The 16331-nt window shown below is 43.1% G+C and overlaps 1 protein-coding gene across 5 annotated transcripts in view; it reads left to right on the top strand.

The window, feature by feature from the left end:
• Positions 1 to 16331, top strand: part of CREBBP (CREB binding lysine acetyltransferase) — a 133152-nt gene that overhangs the window by 87303 nt on the left and 29518 nt on the right. For all 5 annotated transcript variants that reach the window (XM_087449548.1, XM_087449547.1, XM_087449549.1 and 2 more), the window contains 10 exons: positions 118 to 264; positions 1641 to 1758; positions 2311 to 2482; positions 2812 to 2856; positions 4952 to 5076; positions 5688 to 5876; positions 7501 to 7917; positions 9368 to 9547; positions 10798 to 10987; positions 15354 to 15472. In XM_087449548.1, coding sequence (XP_087305674.1) covers positions 118 to 264; positions 1641 to 1758; positions 2311 to 2482; positions 2812 to 2856; positions 4952 to 5076; positions 5688 to 5876; positions 7501 to 7917; positions 9368 to 9547; positions 10798 to 10987; positions 15354 to 15472 — 1702 coding nt within the window. The remainder of the gene's footprint in view (positions 1 to 117; positions 265 to 1640; positions 1759 to 2310; positions 2483 to 2811; positions 2857 to 4951; positions 5077 to 5687; positions 5877 to 7500; positions 7918 to 9367; positions 9548 to 10797; positions 10988 to 15353; positions 15473 to 16331) is intronic.

The raw sequence follows: 16331 nt of genomic DNA, 5'->3' as shown, positions 1-16331 counted from the left end.
ACATCACCTGGCTCTCCTAACTTAGACTTTTTCAGTCGTGTGTGGTTGAAGAACCTGAAGTAAAGCACTTTTGAGTCACTTTAGGAGATGGATAAAGTGTTCTTGTTCTTCCCTCAGCCCACTGATGAATGACGGCTCAAACTCTGGAAACATTGGAACCCTCAACACCATACCTACGGCGGCACCTCCTTCCAGCACTGGTGTTCGGAAAGGCTGGCACGAACATGTCACTCAGGACCTGCGGAGCCATCTAGTGCATAAACTGTACGTGCCCACCTCATCCATTACTCACGCGTGATGGAAACATTTTGTGGCTGATGGCAGTTTGACAGTTTTGCAGTTTCATCCCTGTCTGATTGAATTCCTGAGTGGTCCCCTGAGCCCCAAGTGACAGTGCTCTAGCAGCTGAAGAAGGTCATGTGCTTGTTTAGGGAGTTACAGCCACTGCTAGCAGGCCAGAGAATCCTAGATCCTGTGTCCCCAGTGTGGGGTGTCAAAGCATCTGTGGCTCTGCCTTGCAGAGGGGCATGAACTAACCCGTGTCACAGAGGCCAAGACTCCTAGTATGGCCAGACCTTCTGTCCTCTAAGCTCTAGGATGCATAAGGAGGCTGGGATTAGCTCAGAAGCTTTGCCTTATTTTATGGCTCAATGTTATAGTTGTGGAGATCCCTGAAAATTAGGGGAATTGGGACTTGGTGAAGATAGTTGGCATGTCAGTACCACCATACAGTCAGTTAACATATGGGAAGTTAATAGTTATCTTTATTGAGCTAGTTAAGTTAAATGAAAGGTGAAGTTAATCAATTCAATTACATTGGAATTATTTTTTGCATTATTTTAATCAAAATTTTTTGTAATAAAGAGTTTAAAACTTAAGAATTAGAAATCGTATTGTTCTTGAGATGACCCAGCACTTAGAGTATTCCCCCCTTATCTGTGGTTTTGCTTTCTGTGATTTCAGTTACCCATGGTTAGCTGTGGTCCGAAAATATTAAATGGAAAATTCTAGAAGTAAAGACTTAATAAGTTTTAAATTGCATGCTGTTCTGAGTAGCCTGATGAAATCTCACGCCACCCGCCCTGTCCCATCCTGGACGTGAATCATCCCTTTATTCAACGTACCCACACTGTACACGCTACCAGCTCGTTAGGTCACTTAGTAGCCATCTCACTTATCAGATCGATTGTTGCAGTGTCGCAGTGCTTGTGTTCAAGTAACCCTTGTATTTTACTCAATAATGGCCCCAAAGCACAAGAGTAGTGATGCTGACAATTCGGATATGCCAAAGAGAATGTATGTGTGGAGAAAATGTAGTATATATAGGGTTTGGTACTCCCTGAGGTTTCAGGCATCCACTAAGGGTCTGGGAATGTATCCCCCTTGGATAAGGGGGGACTACTGTATTGTTAATAGCAAAATATTGGTGTGTTTGAATTGCAGATAAATTGACAGGTCAGTATTGTCTTCAGAGAGTGACTTCATTTGTGTATTCTTACTAGATGAGAGAGATTTGGGATTCTTCTCAACAGTATATTGCCTCTATAAGTAGATGATCTTCTTTTTCCATGTCATGTATAAAATGGCAGGATACTGATGTTGTATTGAAGGTAGGTTGATACAGTGTGTTGTCCTTTCAGCGTCCAAGCCATCTTCCCGACACCTGACCCTGCAGCCCTGAAGGATCGCCGCATGGAGAACCTGGTGGCCTACGCTAAGAAAGTGGAAGGGGACATGTATGAGTCTGCCAACAGCAGGGTACGTTGCCATACATGTTCCAGCCCACCCGATACCTACAGTAGATACAGCTGCATCTGTCTGGCTTGTTGTCTGGAAATGGGGACATCTGTTAGTCGGGTAGACTCATCACCTTGAGGACGCTGACCAGGGAGACTTCCCTGATAAGACGTGAGATTCCTGCACAACTCTCTTGGTCAACTACATATGTCACCACTACAGTGGTAAATGAGGTATATAAAACTGCATTTTATCCATGGATGTACTTTATAGTTGGTACTGTGTTACTGCCAGCATCAGTGAATATCCAAGAAGAGGTTCAGCTGTGGAATGAAATGTAACGTGTGTTCAGTACCTACAGTCAGATAAGTCCTGTAACGTCACTAGGAGTTCAACAAGAATTGGGCTTTTGGTTTATCAGTTAGAAGTGTTGAATACTTTCCTTTGCCAATGTACTTAATTAAGAAGTTCATTAGTTAGTTAGAACATACAAAACAGGCACTTTTTTTTTTTTTTTTTTTTTTTTTTTTTTGCAGTTTTGACTGCCTAATATTGAATTTTACTGCTTTTTAGGATGAATACTATCACTTATTGGCAGAGAAAATCTACAAGATACAAAAAGAACTAGAAGAAAAACGGAGGTCACGTTTACACAAACAAGGCATCTTGGGTAACCAGCCAGCCTTACCAGCCCCTGGGGCGCAGCCCCCTGGGATCCCACAGACACAACCTGTGAGACCTCCAAGTAAGGACTTCATTTCCTTCTACCAACTGCCAGTCTATTTGCTTGTTTTTCCTTCTGTGTTTGGGGTGTATTTCTAAATATATATGTTCTCAGGAAGCCCACACTTTGGAGACTATGATAGTGGCCATGACCTTCTGCATTGGTCTGTGTTTGGACATTGAGTCACTCTTGTGGAGAGACCCTTTAAAGGGGGCGCTGGCATCAGAATGCGCTATGCTTTGGGACCTGTTGACTGATTTTCCCTTTAAGTTTGAAGTCCTCAAGATAAAATTCCTTATTCCTAAATCAAGTATTAATTCAAATAACCAATTGTTTTTCTGCCATTATAGATGGGCCCATGCCCCTGCCAGTGAATCGAATGCAGGTTTCTCAAGGTATTTAACTATTGTTGTGACACATTTTGGTTTAACATTCAATAGCCACAAATTTTTTTGGCTTTTTTCCTCTTCCCCTCTGATTTCTTTGTACCTCCTTCTCTTATTCCTTCCATTCCTTTTTGCTGATGAGCAGAATTCAGTTCCACAGGCACTGTGAATATCCGTTGTATTTGGAAGTTAGGAAATCTTTGGAAAGATCTCCAAGGAGACAAGAAGTGAGATTTAGCCTTTTTTTTTTTTTTTTCATGGACAAGAGAGGATATTACTCTTAGGAAGAGTCTCCCAAGACAGTGTTGTAGGTGGGGGAAGGACACATTTCTGAATTCATGAAAGGAAAGCATCAAATCAGTCCTGGGGCAGGCCATACTCTGGGGGATGAGGTAGGGAAAGAGTAGCTCTGGGCCTCGTGAGTGCAGGTGACCAGGCCCAGCCAGTGTTGGCTGAGGGGGGTTGTACTCAGAGATTCTGCATCAGGCTGGGGTTCTGGCAGCTGGTCTGACCAACTTTTAAAGGTTCTTTCTCAAGTTGAGATTCTGTGGTTTTTTTGCTTGGTTGAACTGTCATTTTAGTTTGGGAGTTTGGGAGCGAGGGGCATTTCAAAGCTTTCACAGCTCTTGTCAAATTGAGACTTGAACAGTAGCACATTTTTACAGGTTGTGCAATAATTTGGTGACATTGTCCAGAAGATTCTAAAGCAAGGCCTTACTGCTGTGTGTAGAGTAGTTTGGGAGAGGAGAAGAGGTCATTTATAAAGTTGTGGTAATCTTATTGCATACTGAAAAAGACATGGTACGTAAACTGGTATAATGTAGGAAATGTTTCAGGGACTTGTTTTGATGGACTAGATATGAGAGGAATTGAGCCTTAGGAAGGTGGCTGAATGCTGTGTTGGGGATGACGTGGAAAAGTCTGCTGGTTTGGATCTGATGGGGTAGCTGTTGAGCAGCATACTGAAAGAGGTGTTGGATAGCGGAGCGCTCGCAGGCCTCCCTCACTGGCACGTCTAGGTCGGTGTAAAGAGGGCTTCTTTATGTTACTATTTCTTAGTACATCTTGTCTTATTGAAAGTAAAATCCTCAAGGAGAGGGGAAAACTTGTATATTGTAAGCTTTCTGGAAAGTCCTGGGCCTGTGCTGGCCCTCAGTTATTTAGGATGATGTTTCTAGTTAGTCACTGAAGGTCGTGCTGAAGGAGGCACATGTTCTTTGAGACCCTTTCACGGCTACACCAGTGTTAAGGCAGCACCTCAAGGATTCTGTTAGATTGAAGAGTTGGTCCTAAGACGTACTTGAACCAGCATTTATGTATAGCTCGGAATTTACAGAGTATTGTGGGAAATTACGAAGAACGAGTTGCAGTGGTCTGGAGACACTTAGCAGCTAGTGAAGTGTCTTTCATGGTGTGACATTCCTGCAGACTGTGGGCACCCTAGGGATGGCAGAGGTAGCCGTGGATGTGAGATCTTTCCAGTCTGTACAAAGGAGGCTGAGGCTGAGAACTGCTAAACGCTTAACATGCTTGCAAAATTAAAACCATGGTTTGAGTCTTATCCCAGATTCTAACAATAAATGTCAACCCAGCCGAAGAGCTAGAAGGCCTGTGGTGATGGGAACGGGCTTCCTGCAGGAGAGGAGATGGGAGCCAGGTGCTCCAGAAGGCATTAAGAGAGGTTGGCTCAGATGGGTGCCCTGGCCTGAGTTAACACGTCCTCTGTAGATGGTGGGAGTGCCGTCCTGGCGCTGCCTTGTCTCTATTGTTGCCTCGATGCTTTCCTGCAGAGTACTGCTGCCCTGATCAGTGCTGCCCTGGCCTCTTCTGTTTGTGCTTTACCTGACTTTCTACCCGCATCTCATGCTGTTTTGCTCCCCAACCCCACCATACCACCCTCACCACCACCACTTTGGTGCCATTTTTCCCGGATATGAAAAGTCTGTTACTTACCTGTCTTTTCTGATTATCTGGGTGATTTCCTTTCAGTTACACGTGTTGTGTTTGTGTTCCATCTTATTTTGCTTAGAGTTTATTTGGCGAGTTGTAATTCTGTTTTCCTGTGGGTGTTTTTCCTAATGAACCATTGTGGGTACGTTTACAGGGATGAATTCATTTAACCCGATGCCCTTGGGGAATGTACAGTTGCCACAAGCTCCCATGGGACCACGCGCGGCATCCCCCATGAACCACTCTGTCCCGATGAACAGCATGGGCTCCGTTCCAGGGGTAAGTGCTTCTGCTTGCCTTAGCTGTGCTGAGAAGGCCTTGCTGGAATAAGCAAAATTCTCTAAGCAGTGAAATTGTAGATTGTCTGAGAATCCTGTGGTACTTGTGCCTTTGGATTTGGGTTATGCTTTATTTCCTTCATCTCTCTTTTTTTGGTCATTGTTACCACAGTGAGAATTACTTGACCACTATTTTTATTGGAATGACAGATTCATGGGAACTTGTGACTCGGTGAGAAGATGGGAGTTCTGAGGATGGAGTAGGCAGCCTCAGACTTGTGGCTGAGAGGGACTTGTCAGCCTCTGTTGACTCCTAGAGTTTACTCTCCTGAGGCTGCTTTCTAAACACTTCAGAGAACTCATAAAAGGCATATTTTGAACTTTAAAGTATAGCATGCTATTGATTTCTATTCAGAGGACAATTTGAAGCTGGCTCATTAGAGACCTTGCATGAGAAAGCACTCAAAGTGCCTGGGAGCCCAAAGGTCTTACTAAATGGTGGTTCTCTTTCTGTGAGGGAGAGAGGATTTGAAGATTTCTGTCTCTTCTGGTTTATCTTGGAGACTCTGGCCCTCATCCTCCAAACTCTAGATAATGCTTGTTGTCTTTTAGATGGCCATTTCTCCTTCCCGAATGCCTCAGCCTCCGAACATGATGGGTGCGCATGCCAACAACATGATGGCCCAGGCGCCTGCGCAGAACCAGTTCCTGCCACAGAACCAGTTCCCGTCACCCAGTGGGGCGCTGAGTGTGAACAGTGTAGGCATGGGGCAGCCAGCGGCCCAGACAGGCGTGTCACAGGTACCCTTCTCCCTTGGGACTATGGGCTGCCCACAGTGATACAGCCCCAGCTTCCTACTAACCTAGCACGTCTTGTTTCATGAGAATTAGAACTCTACACTGCACATTTTATTTTCGTGTACCAGCATCTCTTGATTTTTCCCCATTTTGTCCTGTTGTTTTTACCTTGTTTGTAATTACTCTTTATCACGTCAGGTGAACTTCATGCTAAAGTGGAATGGATGGTGGTTTTTTGGTTTGTATGCTTTTGTGCTTTGATTTGGGGGGTTTTAGTTGTTTTCTTGGTTCTTATTTGTGTATTTTAAATTCTGAGTTTCACATGTGATCCTGGGAGACGTTGCATTTTAAAGAGGGCAAGAGGGAAGGGCCCATGAATTCACTCCTGATGGTTTGGTTTGTGTATCCTGTTGCCTGCCTGTCTGAACTGCCAGGTGAAGTCAGGCTAACTGGATCGTTGAGCAGTTCTCTTCTTGTTAAATGTGTTTTTAATTATTCAGTCTAAAGCTGAAGAGAACTAGTTTCTCTTCATTTTACTGCCTTTTTCCCTCTTTTGTTAATTGTAATGCCTGAGATTGTTGCTGTATACAGATGTACGTGTATTTAAAACAGGCCAAATCTTCCCCCAAAAGATAACCCACTGGCATAGTGGTTAGGTTCGCACACTCCGCTTTGGCAGCCTGGGGTTTGCGGGCTTGGATCCTGGGCCTGGACCTAGGCACTGCTTATCAACCCATGCTGTGGCAGGTGTCCCACATATAAAGTAGAGGAAGATGGGCACGGATGTTAGCCCAGGGCCAATCTTCCTCAGCAAAAAGAGGAGGATTGGCAACAGATGTTAGCTCAGGGCTAATCTTCCTCGCCCAAAAAAAAAAAAAAAAGTCATTGACTACACTAGATTCGTTACTACATGCTTACTCATTAATTCTTAATTTCCATAATATGTCATTGCTCTAGAACAGGGGTCAGCAAACTTTCCTGTAAATATTTTCGACTTTGTAGGCCATAGTCTTTTTTTAACTACTCAGCTCTGCTGTTCTGCAGAAGCTGCCATAGACATATTCATTCATTCATAAGTGAATGGGTATGGCTATTTTCCAATAAAACTTTATTGCAGAAACAAGCAGCTAACTGGATTTGACCAAAGGTATTAGTTTGCAGACCCCACCCAGCTCTAGACCAGTGATTAGGAATCACTTTTTAAAAGGTCCACAAATAGTTCTGAAACATGTCCCTAGTTGAGAACCACTGCTCTGAAACGTTTCAGTGTTTTGATAACTCATTTTTTAAAAAAAGAGAAATACTTTTCCCAGTGGTCTAAGCTGTGGGTGGTGTCGTGGAGCACGAAGCAAGTGAGCGAAGTATATGTGTGTTTGTTTAAGCCAGAGTTTCGACGGTTATGTAAATCAAAGCATGAAAAACATTCATAGCGTTAATTTTATTGGAAAGTGCACATTACTCTAAGTGTACAGCGGGGTGTGAATTTTTAGAAATGGAACATTCCCATGAAACCAGCAGACCTCACCAAGAAACCATGATTAGATTTTCATACATTTAATTCTTCAAATCTGTTGCTGCATTTTCAAGTGATGGAAATGATTTTATCCTACTCTGTTCCCTCTGTTAGGGACAGGTGCCTGGTGCTGCTCTTCCTAACCCTCTGAACATGCTTGGGCCCCAGGCCAGCCAGCTGCCTTGCCCACCAGTGACACAGTCACCGTTGCACCAGACACCACCTCCTGCTTCCACAGCTGCTGGCATGCCGTCTCTCCAGCATCCGACAGCACCTGGGATGACTCCTCCCCAGCCAGCAGCTCCCACCCAGCCATCGACTCCTGTGTCATCTTCCGGACAGACTCCCACCCCGACTCCTGGCTCAGTGCCCAGTGCTAGCCAAACTCAGAGCACCCCTACGGTCCAGGCAGCAGCCCAGGCCCAGGTGACCCCACAGCCTCAGACCCCAGTCCAGCCCCCGTCCGTAGCCACCCCTCAGTCATCGCAGCAGCAACCGACACCTGTGCACGCCCAGCCTCCTGGCACTCCGGTGAGCCTCTTGGTCTGTCGTCTTCGGGCTGAAACTCTTAGACAAGAATGTTCCCATAAAAAATTCTGTCATATAGTTGCTGCAGCATCTTGGTGCAGCTCTGAAAAGTATCTGCACCCACATGGAATCGTAGTGAGCTGTGTTTTGTTTCCGGTATTGGCTCCAAAGGCTATGTTTGGCAGGACGTGACTTATGATTATCTTCCCTAATTAAATGAGTTTGCAGAAATCATCAATTATAAAGAAATCATATGTGGACCCTCTGTAGAGATTTTAAACTCTATATACAGGAGCAATATGTTTCCCATTATCTGTCCTAGGTTGAAGTCTTCTGAGCTTTAGTAATTTTTCCCCTAACCTCATGAGGATTTGGTAAAATCATGTTCCTAATTGTGTATACTTTGACCTTGCTTATCAGCCTTGTTTTCAGACTGGAAGCCTTTTCTTTTTCATGATTAAATAGCAGACCCAGGTTAGTATTTCATGTGGCTTAGTTCTGCTCAGTCCTCTGTGGAGGTGAAAATGGCGGGATCGCACTACATCCTGTGTCCCATGTCCCTTGCTCTAGTGGCAGTGCCTGGTCCTGTGCTCTCCTAGGCTGCCTCCACTGACCCAGGGGCCCGAGGCTGCTCTCATCACCTCCATGCCCCTCCCCCAGTTATCACTGAAATCTTAGTATCTGCTTTCTCAGTCTAACTTAGAAGCCCCCTTCCCCCTGAAATATATTAACTTTATTCTTGGGGACTGAGGATATTTACTTATAAAATGTAAAAGTTAATCCCAACAACAACCCCAAGATGACATTACTATTTGTGTTTCTCTATGGGAAGTGTACTTATTTATCCTTATTTTATATTTCTTATCTCTAAATAATTTTGTAATTTTATGTTTTCTTTTGTTTGTTCACTTAAAACTCCATTGGGTAAGACTTCAAAAATTTAGAATTCTTTCAGTGGCTCCTTCTCTTAATGTTTGTTTACTCCTCTACCACCAATACCACCACTGTTCCTGCAGTTAACAGGCTAATTATATGTTCTCGTGTCGTATAGGCACCTTATGCCCCATTCTATAATGTGTATAGTTATATAGTTATAATTCAGCCTTTTACCATAAACATTAGTGACCTTATTGGAGAGAATTAAATTTAAAATAGGAGGTTCGGTAGTTCAGGTAGAAAACACCCAGAAAATACTTTTATAGCAAATTATGGAAAAAGCTCTGCTCTTCCATCTCTGCATTCTTGGCAAGAAGTCAGTTGAGTTTCTGTCTGATGTTGACTTCCAGTAGGACTCCTATTTTAACTTCTATTCTTCAATCTTTTCAAATAGGAGTGCCTAGTAGGTTGGTACTGAAAAATGTTAACACAGAACTATATATTGGGTGAGCAACAGTGTTTAAGATTATTTGTTTTATCTTGTTTGCAGAGATAAATGGTTTTGGTTTCTCCACAGCTTTCCCAGGCAGCAGCCAGCATTGATAACAGAGTCCCCACTCCATCCTCGGTGGCCAGCGCCGAAACCAACTCCCAGCAGCCGGGACCCGAAGTACCAATGCTGGAAATGAAGGCTGAGGTCAAGACTGAGGACACCGAACCTGATGCCAGTGAATCCAAAGGGGAGCCTGGGTCTGCGGTATGCGCCGTTCCTGGGCGTGATTAGATGGGCTGTGCCCAGAAACATCACTAGAATGTCCTCAAGGGAGGCACCAGGGGTCCACCGTGGATGTCCCTGCTTTTTGTTTTAATATCCTGTTTGACTATGGGTTCAAGTAGGAAATATATTAAAAACAGATTGGTTAGGGCCGGCCCCGTGGCTTAGCGGTTAAGTGTGCGCGCTCCGCTACTGGTGGCCGGGGTTTGGATCCTGGGCGTGCACCAACGCACTGCTTCTCCAGCCATGCTGAGGCCGCGTCCCACATACAGCAACTAGAAGGATGTGCAACTACGACATACAACTATCTACTGGGGCTTTGGGGGAAAAATAAATAAATTAAAAAAAAAAAATTTAAAAAAAAAAACAGATTGGTTATTTATTTTTAGATATTGGGTATGGGTTCATTTTATTTTGCCAGAAATGAAGAGCACTGGCTTATATTTTAAATGTTTGAATCACCCAGCAACTTTTTCATTGCCATTCTTTATTTGTTTATAATTCTGCAGAGTTAGCCTGTACAAGGGGTGTATTTGTTTACTAATTACCTGTGGCGGAAGTTGCAAACTGGCAGTCCATGGGCTGAATCCAGCCTATAAATGTGTTTTGTTTGGCACACACAATATTTTAAAAATGAGAAATTATAAATAGAACTCTAGATTTCTGGCTTTTTTTTGAAAAAATGAGAAGCTCTGTCAGTATTGTGCTTGCATTTGTATGTAGCAGCAGTCTGAATGGGAGCACCATCGGTGGCCTTTAGATGGAGCATGGGCTCTCCAGTTTGCCATAGTCTCCACTACTCCCTGCTGTCTCACACCACACCTCCTGCTTGCTTTCATTTACTTCACCTGCCTGGCCCTCTGAGCAATTTGATTTTTGATCCCTACCCCAATTTTCAAGGGGATTCTTGTTCCTAACTAGAAATATCTATATGTAAAACTACTGAGCAGGTGATGGTGACGATGTGTGTATGCAATTTTTTTTAAGCACTCTAGCATGTAAAAATGTTTAAATTAGGATTGTAATTGCACTGGTACTGTATTAAAGTGACTCAACTGACATCAAATGCTCCATTTCTTCTTGTGGAAGAGAAAGGAATGATGAATGCAGCCGCTGAGTAGGGGAAGGTTTTCACAAGCCCATATATATTTTTAAGAGCCTTCCAATATGGCTGAGTTAGAAGAAAGTCCTTTGATATTCATGTCATTATCTGTAACTTTGTTTTTCTCAAGATGATGGAGGAGGATTTGCAAGGATCTTCTCAAGTTAAAGAAGAAACAGACACAGTAGAGCAGAAATCTGAACCAATGGAAGTGGATGAAAAGAAACCAGAAGTGAAAGTAGAAGCTAAAGAGGAGGAGGAGAGTAGTGCCAATGGAGTGGCCTCTCAGTCCACATCTCCTTCGCAGCCCCGCAGAAAGAGTAGGTCGTGTTTTCTTGAGCCTTTGAACAGTGCTGCTTTTCCATCGTGTTATGATTCCACACTGTGGATTAAAAGCTAAAGCAGAAAAAGAATTCCATCTCCCCTTTTATCTTTCTTGCCTGTCATTCCCCAAGTTTTACCTAGAAATGGTGACAATGAGGTGGATTCTAGCCTGAGAACCCTCAGGGTTCATGGTAGGAATGAGAAATGAGCTGCAGCTCTGAGGGGCAACCCAAGAGCAGAGCTGTCTTCTGAGCTGTAGCTGGCTGGGAAGCTGGGGGCAAAATTGCATCTGAGTCCTTGAGCAGGCCAAGGAGCTTGGGCTTCACTGGGCAAGGTGTGAACCACCATTGATGGATTCGAGCTCCATGAGGTGAGGGAAATTAACACCATGGCAGCACACGTGTGCACTGGAGCTTGTAGATTTCTCCTGCTGTAGCTAGGAAACTAAGTGCCCAAAGTAAGGGGGCAGTGGAGTAGGACCCAGGGGCCTAGAGCAGCAGGAACGGGGGGCGGGTAAGTGAAGATACTTTGAGTTCCAAGGTGTGTGGGGTGAGCCAGCCTTGCAGTGGAAGTTGGATGGAATCGTTTAAGATGTCTCCAAAGTAAGGAGGTAATAGGGTGTTAGAAAATTGTCAGGTGACTCTTAGAAATGGGAGATGGGGGCTCAGGAAGTTCAGGGCTGCAGGTGATGCATTTGGGAAAGATGGCAGAGAAATGTTGGAGGCTGATACTGTATAGTTTTGTTGCTAGAAGGGATCCTGGAGATCATAGAGTACAGCAGTTCTCAAATTTTTGGTCTCAGACCTCTGAATACCTCCTAAAAATTGAGGACCCCAGAGAGTTTTTGTTTGTGTGGATTATCTATCACTATTTACTCTATTAAAATTTTTTTTAATATTTAATTCATTTAAAGATAACAAATGTGTTACATGGCACCCATAAATAACACATGTTTATGAAAAATAACTTTTCCAAAACATACATAATTAGTGAGAGTAGTGACATTGTTCTCTACAATTTCACGACTACGGGAGTTAAGTGAACACAGCTGGATTCTCATATCTGCCTCTGCCTTCACTATGTTGTTTGGTTGAAGTACATGAAGAAAATCCAGCACCACTCGGATAGGTAGTCGATAGTGGAAAGAGTAATAGCCTTTTCAGATAATTGTGGATGTTCTTTTTTGATACTACACCAAAACTCAACAGTGGAAGTTTCTTAAAGGTTAGTTGCAGTGTGAAATCTGAATCCATAGCACTAAATTTTTCGTACTCTGTGACATTGGAATCCACTTGTCTGTCTTATACTTTGAGTGGATCTTTTGCCCTTACGTGCTTTTCTTTTACAACATGATCCTTTGGTCAGCTGGGAATTTGGCTTACTGAGTTTTTCAGATCTTCCAAATGTTGGCATACTTCACTATAAATATTTTTAAAAATAATATCACTATGAGTCTCTTCAAAAAAGTCGTGTAAATTTTGAGATGCTGTCAAGTTCATGTAGAAGATACAAGTTTTTCAGAGTTCTAATTTTTGATGAAAGTTCGAATTTTATCCTGGGCAACAAATACTGTCAGTTGTCCTTGAAGTATCTGTCCTACTTTGTTCATTTTTGAGAAAATGTCTACCACTTACCAAGATCTGAATAAGTATAGCTTGTCTGTTAGTCATTCTCTCTAGTTGTTATGTGTCCCATGAGGAAAGCAGGCACTTCAGCTCTCAACCCAATGCTCACACAGGTGCTTTCTCTCAGGACAACCACTGCAGCAGAGGTGTGTGTGCCAGCGTCCCATGCTTTCACACAGAACAAGAGCCGTGTAGCCAAGGTTGAGATTTAATGAAAGTAATAATTTTTACTACTTCGTCAAGGATGTTCTTAAGTGCAGCTGGCATTTTATCCCGTGTGTGCACAGCAGCAGCAAAGAACGAAGTGACTTGTCGGTGGAGTTGGGTGCTGTTGCCTGCGTTGTGCTGCTCGCTGGTGATTTTACTCACCGTTGCTTTTGCCCTGTCTGTGTGAATGCCAACACAGTGCAAAAGGCAAATGACAACTTTGTGTTATCATGAAAATCGCTTTATATTATGAAAGTTAATTTGATTTCACAGACCCCTAGAAAGGGCCTAGGGCAATGCTAGAACTTTCTGTGACAATGGAAATGTTATATATCTGTGCTCTCTGTTATGGTAGTCAGCAGCCACATGGGGCTCCTGAGCACGTGAAATGTGACAAGTGTGATTGAGGAAGTGAATTTTTAGTTTTATTAAATATGAATTCATTTAGATCTAAGTAGCCACATATAGCTGGGAGCTACCATATTAGACAGCATGAGGGTCTCTAAGGCGTCCATGGACCTTGCTTCAAGAACTCCCAGTATGGTGCACCATCCTGACTGGATTGAGGCCAGAGGAGTAGAGTGACTGCTCAAAGCGCACCACACTGATCAGTAGCAGAGAACTTGTTTTGTATACCGCTCAGACTTCCAGTTCCATCATTTCTAGTCTTACTACATCAATGTGGTGGTTAAAGACAGGAGTTTGAAAATGCTTTTTTCTTGGCATAGGTATTAAACAAATGTTTAACGAATAAATCACGGATCGACCAAAATGAGACACATGTAAGGCCATATCACTTTTGATTACCATTAGGGAGATGATAAGATCTGGAGCATGGGTCAGGAAACTTTTGCTGAAAAGAGCCAGATAGTAAATATTTGGGCTTTGCATTTCATAAGGTCTCTGTTGCAACCACTCAGCTCTAGTGTGAAAGCAGCTGTAGACAGCATGTAAGCAAATGAGCGTGGCAGTGTTGTAATAAAGCTTTGTTTTTGGAGACTAGAATTTGATTTCATGTAATTTTCACGTATTATGAAGTATTCTTTTCTTTTTTTTCCAACCATTAAAAACGGTAAAAACCATTCTTAGCTCACAGACTGTACAAAGGCAGGAGGCTGCCCAGATTTGACCTGTGGGTCAGAGTTTGCTGACCCCTGGTGTAGAAGAATAAAAAAGCTTATTGATTAACTAAAGAATTGTTTTCTTATAAAGAGTTATTCAAAGAAAACCAAATGCTACTTCATCTCTGTAAAATAGAAGAAAAGGAGTTAACTGAAAGCAGGATGTGTGTGTGTTTCACAAGGCTCCTGCAGGGCACGTCTGCTCACTATACCAGGCCTTTGTGCCTGGAGGGGAATGTCTGCTGGGGAGGGCTTCATTGGGACGTTTCACATGCTCGCTGGCCTCCAGCAGCAGTCCCAGGTCTAAAGCATCCAGGTGTCCTGGAGAGGAGGTTCCCTTTTCCACAGGAGGTCAGTCAGGACACCTGGGTGGTCCCTGGCTCTGATGGCAATAAACTCTTGGGAAACTGTTTCCATCTCTCAATATACTTGATGCCACTTCCCAGCTGGAATTTTATGGTATTTTAATCTGCTTTTTAAATTACAGTTTACCCCCTATCTGTTGTAGAAAATCTTTTCAAAACACAAAAAACACAAAGAGGAAACCTTGCATCACTCACGCCCTCAGTCAGCAGAACTCCCCTGCCACATAGTCAAAGGAGTGTATAGTGTATAGCCCCTCTGGTCATTTCTCTATGTGCAGGAGCACATGTGAGTGCCGTGGGGTGGTGACACACTCCCTGCTGACTAACCTGCCTCTCGCCTTCATAGGTTGTATGCGCGTTTTCCCATGTCATTAGAACTCATCTGGGTTTTGTATGAATGTACTGTCCTGAATGTATTTGGCAGCCAGTGTTTATCCTTGGATTGGTGACAACAGAAAGTGTGGTAGGAAATGGGATGGCTAAGGGTTTGGAGAAATGGGCATTGGTGAATGTGAGAGGGAAGAGTACAGAACTTTTGGGGAAAATACTTGTTTTTGTAGCTCTGTTATTGTATACATTTGTTTGTGAGGTTGTAATACAAAACCATTTGTCTCAGGTGGTCTGAGTTTACTTCAGCCAAGGACAGGAAAGTTTTATCAGAGGAGGAAAGGTCCCTTCCAGTGAAGTGGCTTAATTACCACCCGTTTGATCAATAAAGCAGATTTGCGAGTTGGCTTCATTTTCTATTCCAACGGTGTTAACATTGGAAACCGTTTCATTGAAGAAGCAAACTTGTCAACGTGGTATTTTGCCTCATGACCTGGATGCAGTTTTTAGAAACTTTAACATTATTGTGTTCTTAGAAGTCCTGAATTGTAGCTTCTGAATGTCCATGGACTGTATGGTGAATGAGAGCCCTTGGAAGCTTCTCAGCTGGGAGGGAGATGATTCGGACCCTTTCAGAAGCAGCAGGCTTCCGTTTGAAATGTGATAGGTCTGAGAGCCTTTTAAATCATGTCATTTCCTGATGTTTTTTAACTGTAGTCTTTAAGCCGGAGGAGTTACGCCAGGCTCTTATGCCAACCCTAGAAGCACTGTATCGACAGGATCCAGAGTCCTTACCTTTTCGGCAGCCTGTAGATCCTCAGCTCCTAGGAATTCCAGTAAGTTAATATAGAAAAAATATAACCTTACCAGTGTAACTCATGAGTATCCATTGTTTTTGTCTCTTAAAATTGGGTAATGAAATAACCTCCTTGTTTTGAAGATTTTTCTCCAAATATAAAAAAAACGTTTTCTGTCAAAACAAGAATATACCTTTGTCTTACTGATTGAAATGTATATTTCCCACCTGTTCCGTTAACCCCAGGATCTGAGGAGAGGTGCACTGAGGTGGGGGGAGCACACCCTGAGGCGCATGGCCTCTGTAGCCTTGCTTTATAGTTGGCCTTTGTGTAAGACTTTGTCTAAAAGAATTAATTTAAAGAGTTGGTGAAGATCAGTTATAAAATACAGTTATAGACACATATAACAATTATAAAACACTGAGTGGGCCTCTCACTTTGATATCCCTGGATAGTTTTGCAAAGACCATAGTGACCCAGCAGATTCTATTAAGCGGTGTTATTATTTTTGTTTCTGTTTTTGTACCTATCTTTGAATTTCATTTTTGCTTGCTAGGACCAAGAGTGAATCTTTAGAAAAACATATAGTCTGATAAATTTGGTCACCATTTTAATTCAGTGGATTAAAATCCTTGTTTTAAAAATCTTATATTAGGGGCCGGCCCCGTGGCTTAGCGGTTAAGTGCTCGTGCTCTGCTACTGGTGGCCCGGGTTCGGGTCCCGGGCGCGCACCGACACACCGCTTGTCTGGCCATGCTGAGGCGGCATCCCACATACAGCAACTAGGAGGATGTGCAACTATGACATACAACTATCTACTGGGGCTATGGGAAGAAAAGGGGGGGGAATCTTATATTAAAAAACATCTTTTATTAAACAATTCTTTTTTTTTTTTTTA

Source organism: Ceratotherium simum, chromosome 26 (assembly GCF_057802395.1).
Source record: "Ceratotherium simum simum isolate JZ-2026a chromosome 26, ASM5780239v1, whole genome shotgun sequence".
NCBI lineage: Eukaryota > Metazoa > Chordata > Mammalia > Perissodactyla > Rhinocerotidae > Ceratotherium > Ceratotherium simum.
This window is presented reverse-complemented; position numbering and strand designations above follow the sequence as displayed.